Source organism: Neophocaena asiaeorientalis, unplaced genomic scaffold, assembly GCF_003031525.2.
Source record: "Neophocaena asiaeorientalis asiaeorientalis breed wild unplaced genomic scaffold, Neophocaena_asiaeorientalis_V1.1 scaffold582, whole genome shotgun sequence".
NCBI classification, from domain to species: domain Eukaryota; kingdom Metazoa; phylum Chordata; class Mammalia; order Artiodactyla; family Phocoenidae; genus Neophocaena; species Neophocaena asiaeorientalis.
In genome coordinates this window covers 640,073-649,922 of record NW_020172996.1, presented here as the reverse complement: position 1 = coordinate 649,922, position 9,850 = coordinate 640,073, and the positions used below count along the sequence as shown (strand labels likewise).

The window sequence follows — 9,850 nt, the reverse complement described above, 5'->3', positions numbered from 1 at the left end:
GGCCGCTGAGCCTGCGCGTCCGGAGCCTGGGCCCCACAAGGGGAGAGGCCACAACAGTGAGAGGCCCGTGTACCGCAAAAAAAAAAAGAAAAAAAAAAAAAGAAACTAAGAACCAATTCCTTTTACGATGATAAAAAGACAAACAAAAAACACCCTTAGGAAGAGATTTAAACATGGAGGTGAAAGGATCTTTACACTGAAAACTATAAAACATTGATGAAAAATATTAAAGACAGAACTAAATGGCAAGAGGTCTTCTGTTCATGGATTGGAAAAATTAATATTCTTAAATATACTACCCAAAGCTATCTACAGACTCAATGCAACCCTTTTCAAAATGTCAATGGCATTTTTCACTGAAGTAGAAAAAAAATCCTAAAATTCATATGGAACCACAAAAGACCCTGAATAGCCAAGGCATTCTTAAGCAAGAAGAACAAACCTAGAGGCATCACACTTCTTTTTTTTTTTTTTTGCTGTACACCGGTCTCTCACTGTTGTGGCGTACAGGCTCCGGACGCACAGGCTCAGCAGCCATGGCTCACGGGCCCAGCCGCTCCGTGGCATGTGGGATCTTCCCGGACCGGGGCATGAACCCATGTCCCCTGCATCGGCAGGCGGACTCTCAACAACTGCGCCACAAGGGAAGCCCCACCACACTTCTTGATTTCAAATTATATATATTACAAAGCTACAGTAATCAAAATAGTATAGTACTGGCATAAAAACAGACACATAGACCAATGGAACAGAATAGAGAGCACAGAAATAACCCTCTGCATATATGGTCAACTAATGTTTGCGAAGGGGGCCAAGAATACAAACTAGAAAAGGGTAGCCTGTTCAATAAGTGGTGCTGGGAAAACTGGATATCTACATGCAAAAGAATGAAATTGGACCCTTACCTTACACCATACACAAAAACAACTCAAAATGGATTAAAAACTTACATGTAAAAAAAACCCAAAAAACTTACATGTAAACTCAATATCAAAGAAAACAAACAAACAGCCCAATTAAAAAATGAGCAGAGGATGTAAATGGACTTTTTTCCAAAGAAGACATACAGATGGCCAACAGACACATGAAACAATGTTCAACATCACTAACCATCAAGGAAATGCAAATCAAACCACATGAGGTATCACCTCACACCTCTCAGAATGGCTGTTACCAAGACAACAAATAACAAGTGCTGGTGAGGCTGTGGAGAAAAGGGAACCCTTATGCACTATTGGTGGGAATGTAAATTGTTGCAGCCACTATGGAAAACAATATGGGGACTCCTCAAAAAATTAAAAATAGAACTACCATACAATCCAGCAATTCCACCTCTGGGTACTTCTCTGAACAAAACAAAAACACTAATTTGAAAAGATATATGCACCCCTCTGTTCATTGCAGCATTATTTACAATAGTTAAGATATGGAAGCAACCTAAGTGTTCTTACCACACACACACACACACACCAATTAATAATGATGATAATAATAATAAAGGGGTGGGAGGCGGTGGATATGTTTATGGTCTTGATGTTGGTGATGGTTTCAAGGATGTATACTTATTCCCAAACTTATTGAGTTGTATCCAGGAAACGTGTACACTTTTTAAAATGTCAGTCATTCCTTAGTACAATGGTTTAAGTATAATGGTTTAAATATAAATAAATAAATAACTTTTAACATTTACTAAAAGGGACCAATGGTCAAACTTCGTAAACGTAATTATTAGTGGGGCTCAAATTATATGTGAGGATTCCACTACTTTTTTGGCCACACAGCATGCAGGATCTTAATTCCCCGACCAGGGATCAAACCCACACCCCCTGCAGTGGAAGGACAGAGTCTTAACCACAGGACAGTCAGGGAAGTCCCAGGATTACACTATTTTTACACACCATAACTGTATACTCTTAGGAATGTATCTAAATACAAAACAGAGAAAAATAGGTATGTCTCACTTGAACTGTAGCCTTTCTTAAATTTTCCAATGTCATAGCACCCAAAACTATCCCATATTGGGCACAGCTGCTCTAACATGCTGAATAATAATTTTAAATTAACATAAGTCTTTGACACAAATTGGCTTAATAAAATGGTACCTCACAGGCCACCCAGTTAAAATAGGTAATATAGCCCAATGTATGTTAAAACAGGGCCTTCAAGGATGAAAACTTACTATAGAAAATCTAATAAATGAAGGGGTGATTATCCTCACTGCTTTTCCATTCTAAAGCCCAATTATGTCTGTCCTTAAATCTGGAAAAATTAAAGGTGCCTCATGGTGGATTACTATAATATTGTGGTCCCATCCATCAGGACCCCATATCTAACATCAGTAAAAATTATATATCATATATACATATTGTTAAATACTAATTATAAATATTATTAAAATTACTGACTCAATCAGAACTCGGGACACCAGGTGTCATGGATCTGGACACATTCATTCTGCCAGGATGAGGGCAAACAAGGTGAGATGCTTTGTTTTAGGCTGGCTGCAAGACTCCTAAATCCGAGATCCTTCCCTGCAAGCTTGGTGCAACAGGATTTAGAACTACTTGGGGCGGGCAGTGCACACAGCTCACCACTGGTACCCACAACACATATGCCAAGAAAGTGGGGAAGTTAGCAGAGCCCATCGTCTGTCTGTGGAAAGGGCAGGGCTGCCTCTGGGGGACAGAAGGTAAGATAGAGACCAGGACCCTTGGGTGAGGGCCTTACCCATTGAGGCTGTAAGTAAAAAGTTCTCCAGCATCACCTTGTGGTACAGGCATCTCTGAGCCTCAACAAGGAGCCCCCACTCCTCCTGCGAGAAGTAAATGGCCACGTCCTCAAAGGTCACACAGCCCTGCCAGGATGAGGACAGATCATTCCATGATCAACTTCTCTTCTAGGACCCAAGTTGCTTCACCCAGACATCCGTCCCCTGCTCATCCTCCTTCCAGTGTTCCTACCTTAGAGGAAATATCAGGGCCTGAGGCCTCAGATACCTGCTCTCTTCTCATGGTATCAAGATCACTGTGTCTGCCCACACCAACAACAAGCACGTGGGCAGGGAGACGCCATCTAAACTCTGAGCCTGGCATTAGGACATATGTCCTCTTGTCAGGTAATTCCCCTGGAGTCCCAAATTGTGCCTCCCAGAGACAACCAAATGTGGGCTTGGGGTTTCTTCAGGGTCTCCAGGTCCATGGACTGGAAAAATCCCAGGACACAATCCCAGAGACAAAGGGTTGGTCAGGACCATTGAAGGCCTGGAATATCCTCCACTCACCTTTGTACAGTCCATAAGCACTTCTGTAGTCATGGGAGTCTGTAGGAAGAGGGAGGTCATTAGAGGGATGTAATCATGGCAGGCTCAGTAGGCTCAGGTCTCCCTGTACCCCTGTCCAGCCCTGGAGCAAGGTGACCTGGGATGACTGCATTATCTCTGAGTCTCTGTTCCTCGTGGTCTTACAACTGTATGATCTTGGATAAAAACTCAACCGCCCTGTGGCTCAGTGTTTTCATCCCCTTTCCAGTCTGTTCTTACTCTGAGCAACTTCTGGAAAATTTGAAAAGCCTAAGTCACACCATGTGCCTCTTCTATTCACAACCCTCCATACCATCCTGAGATTAAAACTCCTCAACTTGCCATTCCAAGTGGGAATGATTCTGGCTCAATCACCCCTCCACAACTTTACATAAACCGGTCCCTCTGCCTGTAACACTCTCCCAACATCTCATCACACTGTTTTTTAGATATGGGGACTCCACCCATGAGATCCTCACTCTTCTGGACACAGGGATCTATACTGCATAGACATGAGCAGGCGCCCCGCACTTGGGTCTATAGTGTCTGGTGGGGTGAGGGCGGTCAAGGCCCGTAGGACGAGCGTTTACCTGAGGCGGGTCCCTCGGCGCGGCCGCCGCCATCGGAGTCTGGGAGGAGCGGGGTCTTAGGTGGTGGGCGACAGAGACGGAACTCGTGTACAATCGTCATCTACCGCCGCGGCTCTGCAGACTCGCCGCTGTGCAGTGGGGACAACCTCTCCTCTAAAGCCTCCTCGCTCTGGTCACCCCGATCCTGACTCCGCTCTCCTAAAGTACTCGTATCGCTGTTGGACACTGGAGCAGCCATAGTGACTGCCACAACAGCGGCGCCGGAAGTCCCACCCACATTCTCTGGTCCGAACGAGAAAACGTCCTGCTTTCGGGCGTTCATTGGCTGCTAGTCTTGGCCCTCGACCTCCGGCATTGTGGGTAGCGTAGTTCCCATGGCCCCACCAGCCACAGAGGAGGGCGCCCACACCGAGATCACGGAGTCCCGGAGGCCGTGTTAGGGCTCTATGGCCCGGGCGGCGGTCTACCCTGTGGGCCTGTACGGAGGTTGCCCGGAAAGTGTCCGGATGAGGGGTCGGCGACGCTTCGACCCCATATGGGAACCCCTACGCTGACCCGGGTGGTCGCGGGCTACATGGGAGGTCTTCCCCGGCGCGGGGGTTGGGGGAAGACACAGTCAGAACCCTTTGCGAAAAGTCCTGAGTTCCCTCCCTGGTGTGAGAGCCGCTCCCACCCCTCTCCGACGCCTGACCGCAAAACGGGCTCGTGATCTGACCAGATCAGGGTTGGCAGGTTTGGCTGCGCCTCCTGGGGTGTCGCCTGGAAAGGTCGGGAGTTGACTTTGTAGGCGAAAAGTTGAGACTCTGCCTCAAGGGCGTCAGGCGGGGACTCGGCTTTCGGAGAGCAGCGCGGACTTGTCGCTGGCGACCGGGGTGTGCGCTTGACCTCTGAAAGGGGAGGGGTGAGGACCTTCGTCCTGGGACCAGCAGTAGAGACCTCGCGCCTGAAGCCCAGAGGGGCCGGGGGAGACCGTCAGGGGGCTCCAGGTTGACCCTTCCCAGGAGGACTCTGGTGAACCCGGGAACCTCCACGGGGTCTGGAGGCCCTTTGAGCGTCCCTGCAGCTCCCTGCTCTCCCCCGGGGAAAGGCCCCAGGGCAACTCGTAGCCCGCATCTCTCCTGGACCGGCCGGCGCCCCCTGGCGGCTGCGTGTGAAAGTTGGGATTCGGCCCTTAGGTGAAAAGGGGGGACTGCGGCCAGGAATGGAGACTCAACCCCAAGGGGAGTGCCATTAAAGACACAAAGGAAAAAAAAAAAAAAAAAAAAATCCCCAAAAAAAAAAAAAAATAAAAACCTCAAAAAAAAAAAAAAAAAAAATACAGACTCCAAGGGGAGTGCCATTAAAGACGTCCATGGAGGTGCCCCCTCTCCCTGGATGTCTCCTCCGGCTCCCGCGCCCCCCTCCTCTCTGCCTGAGTCACTGTGAGCCCGCAGCCAGCGGGCACTGTAGGGTCCGGAGTTGCAGCCTGTCCCTCCTGCCACACCCACTGTGCCTAGGCCTCATTGTCCTCTCCAAGATGCGACCTCAGATCACACATGGCTTCGCTGCCTTGAAGTGCATGTGTTCCTGGAGGAAAAGAACTAACGGCGTTCCCTTGGAACACGGGAGAAGGGAGAGATTGTCACAGAACCACCCCCCCAGCGTGGAGCACAGGGAGGACCCTAGACCAGCCTGCGCTTGGGCCAGGGTCCTTCTGAGGGAGGCCCTGCTGTGGATGGGGTAGGCTGGCAGTGGTTCCCCCACCGCCCCCACCTGCACGTCTTCCCAGAGTCGGGGTGTCTGGAAAAGCGACACAATTCAATGCGCGATTCTGCTGAAGCATAATTCATCCCGTTATTAAAAGAGAGGGTTGTAAAGTGCTTGAAGAGAATTCCTAGACTAGGAAACCCCTATGGGGAGCTAGGACACCGTCAAAGCCTAAATGCAGGCAGCTAGGGGATCGTTGCTTCTCTCATTCCCTCCTTGCCCCTCCACCAGCTGCTGCAGTGCTGCCTGGCCAGGGTAGGAGCATATATATTAGGGCACCCTGTTACTCCTAGGTGAAGCCTTTCTGGGGTCTCCACTGACCACCTACGGTGTTCAGGGAGGTATCCCCACTCTGGTCGGTCAGGATTCTAATATCACCGGCGCTGTGCAGCCTGTGCAATCTCTGGCCGGTTCTCAGCACTAGCCGCAGTTCTCTGTGCATCCCTGTGAAGTCTCACGCTGAACAGGCACAGTTTAGCTTTCTTCCAGACACCTTGGTGACCCATGCAGATTTCTGAGGCATCTTTATTGCTCACATACCATTTTCGGTCAGGTCCACACAGGAATTCAATCCTCCTCCTCTGCCCTGAGCTTTGACTGCATGGAAATCCACATAGTACAGCATGAAACTTCCAAATAATTTAAAGGCTGGAAGAAATATGATTTGAGTAGGAGCCCCTTCTAGAAAGAGACTTACTGGAGTTAGGGAAATTATTTTTTGAGCTGAATAAGAGGGGAGGAAAATCCCAAAGTGACAGGCTCAAGTCATATTATATACTACCTCTCTTCCTAATAGGATATGTCTACATCCTGTTGGAATCAGTTTTGCTATGCGCAGTTTACTCACAGAAAGAAAGATGGCTTTCCCTGACTTATTTGGGGAATAGAAGAGACACTATGAGGAAAGGAATTTAACATGTGGGCTGCAAGCGCGACTGGGATGGGCACGGGTGAAGAGGAGCCAGGGAGCCTCAGAAAATGGAACAGATAAAGCGTTAAGTAGGTGGTGGGCGAAAGGGAGTTTTCCCGTTAAGAAAGTAGGTATCAGTCCATGTTTGTTCACTGATGGGAGGCCAGAAGAGAGGGGAAAATGGAGGAAAAGGATCATGAAAAACAGGAGTAAATTACTGTAAAATAAAGGATCAATAAAAACAGGAGTAAAATACTCCTGTTTTTCAGTAAAATGTCAACATCATTATACACCTGGGAAATTCTAATCAAAACCGTGAGATACCAGTCTACATCTACCAGGATGACTATGGGGGGAAAAGGGGAAATAGCAAGTATGGATGAGGCTGTGGAGAAATTGGAACACTCGCACATTGCTGATGGGAATGTAAAATGCTGCAATGTGAAAAACAGTTTAATAATATGAAAACCGGTTTAGCAGCTCCTCAAAAACTTAATACAGAAATGCCACTGGACTCAGCAATTCCAATCCTTGGGAAACCTGAAAGAATTGAAAGCAGAGACTCAAACACATTCGTGTGCAACAATTTTCATAGCAACATTATTCACGATGGCCAAAAGGTGGTTACAACTGAAGTGTCCATTAACACATGAATAGATTTTAAAATGTACATTCATACATTGGAATATTATTCAGTCATGAAAAGGAATAAAGTTCTGATACATGCCACAATATGATGAACCTTCAAAACATGCCAAACAATTAAAGCCAGACATGAAAGGAAAAATATTGTATGATTCCACTTGTAAGCAATATCTAGAATAGACAAGCTTGTACAGACTGAAAGTAGATTAGAGGTTTCCAGGGGCTGGATGGAGAGGGGAATGGGGGATTATTTCTCAATGGATACACATTTTCCATTTGGTTTGATTTTTTTTTTTTAAGCTAGGGGTGGTAGAAGCAAAATATTGAAAATAATGGGTGGGCTAAAAATTTCGTTTGTTTTTTTCTGTAAGATGGCTATAGTAGCACTTAGTTGTCTTTAACTTCATTCGAAACAATGTTGTTAGATTTTATGTGACAGCTGTCGTATCAGTATGCATTTTAAGAAAGACTTACCGAAATTGGTGAATTTTTGTGTAGCCATTTGAATATTGAACCTGGAAGAAAAAAGGCAACCTTTTGGTATATTATACTTTATTATTTCAAGAAAGGTAAAAACACAACTGAAATGCAGAAAAAGATTTGTGCAGTGTATGGAGAAGGTGCTGTGACTAATTGAACATGTCAAAAGTGGTTTGCAGGGGCTTCCCTGGTGGTGCAGTAGTTGAGAGTCTGCCTGCTAGTGCGGGGGACACGGGTTCGAGCCCTGGTCTGGGAGGATCCCACATGCCGCGGAGCAACTGGGCCTTCCGCTTGCCACAACTAGAGAAAGCTCTCTCACAGAAACGAAGACCCAACACAGCAAAAATTAATTAATTAATTAATAAACTCCTACCCCCAACATCCTCTTTAAAAAAAAAAAAAAGTGGTTTGCAAAATTTCATGCTGGAGATTTCTTGCTGGACAATGCTCCACGGTCAGGTAGACCAGTTGAAGTTGATAGCGATCAATTAAGACATTAACTGAGAACAATCAACGTTATACCACACAGCAGATAGCCAACATACTCAAAATATCCAAATCAAGCGTTGAAAATCATTTGCACCGGCTTGGTTATGTTCATTGCTTTGATGTTTGGGTTCCACATAAGTTAAGCAAAAAAACCTTCTTGACCATATTTCCACATGTGATTCTCTACTGAAGCATAATGAAAATGTTCCATTTTTAAAACAAATTGTGACGGGCGATGAAAAGTGATACTGTACAATAATGTGGAATGGAGGAGATCATGGGGCAAGCGAAATGAACTACCACCAATCACACCAAAGGCTGGTCTTCATCCACAGAAGGTGATGTTGTGTATATGGAGGGATTGGAAGGGAGTCCTGTATCATGAGCTCCTTCCGGAAAACCAAACGATTAATTCCAACAAGTACTGCTCCAAATTAGACAAACTGAAAGCAGCACTCGATGAAAAGCGCCCAGAATTAGCCAACAGGAAACGCATAATCTTCCATCAGGGTACCACAAGACTGCATGTTTCTTTGATGACCAGGAAAAAACTGTTACAGCTTGGCTGGGAAGTTCTGATTCGTCCGCTCTATTCAACAGACATTGCATCTTCAGATTTCCATTTATTTCGGTCTTTACAAAATTCTCTTAATGAAAAAAATTTCAGTTCCTTGGAAGACTGTAAAAGGCACCTGGAACAGGTCTTTGCTCAAAAAGATTAAAAGTTTTGAGAAGATGGAATTATGAAGTTGCCTGAAAAATGGCAGAAGGTAGTGGAACAAAAGGGTGAATACGTTGTTCAATAAATTTCTTGGTGAAAACGAAAAATGTGTCTTTTATTTTTACTTAAAAAACCAAAGGCACTTTCGGGCCCATATTTAATGCCACTGAATTGTATACTTGAAAATTATTGAAATGGCAAATTTTTTAAAAATAAATTTATTTATTTTATTTATTTATTTTTGGCTGTGTTGGGTATTCGTTGCTAGGCGCGGGTTTTCTCTAGTTGCGGTGAATGGGGGCTACTCTCCATTGCGGTGGCTTCTCTTGTTGCGGAGCATGGGCTCTAGGCACGCGGGCTTCAGTAGTTGTGGCACACGGGCTCAGTAGTTGTGGCTCGCAGGGTCTAGAGCGCAGGCTCAGTAGTTCTGGCGCACGGGCTTAGTTGCTCTGCGGCATGTAGGATCTTCCCGGACCAGGGCTCGAACCCGTGTCCCCTGCATTGGCAGGCAGATTCTTAACCACTGCACCACCAGGGAAGCCCGCAAATTTCTTGTTATAATTTACTAGTATATATACACACACCAAAAAAACTGCAAAGTAAAAAAAAACAAAAACTGCAAAGTGACAGATTTTTGTCCAAATTCCAAAATTAAAAAATTTTCTGTTGGACTATTTCAGAATTTCATGAATTTTTTTTTGATGTAGCTGAAACAGCTAGCTTAATTGTATAAATATTCACCCACAATATTAGATCTCTTATAGGAATATGAACTTTAGGACCTAATTGTTCCCATCTGTATAGAATATACTTTCCTATCAAGAATATGAAAATTATTAGTCAACCAAATATTAATAGATGAAGAAAAAAATTGAATTTCTGTAGAGAATAGAATCAAGTGGTCACAACCAACTTAGCAAAAAGTGTTTTCCGTGGCCGCCTAGCCTGCGCGTCCGGAGCCAGTGCTCCGC

The 9,850-nt window shown here is 45.4% G+C and overlaps 1 protein-coding gene across 1 annotated transcript in view; it reads right to left on the bottom strand.

Moving 5' to 3' along the window:
• The window catches only part of LOC112397973 (zinc finger protein 416-like), a 10,586-nt gene extending 6,460 nt beyond the window's left edge, over window positions 1-4,126 (bottom strand). Inside the window, 5 exon segments of the mRNA XM_024742323.1 lie at window positions 2,728-2,854; window positions 3,281-3,319; window positions 3,889-3,977; window positions 3,980-4,012; window positions 4,015-4,126. Of these exon segments, the coding sequence (XP_024598091.1) occupies window positions 2,728-2,854; window positions 3,281-3,319; window positions 3,889-3,977; window positions 3,980-4,012; window positions 4,015-4,126 (400 nt within the window).
• Window positions 4,127-9,850: the final 5,724 nt, after the last annotated feature.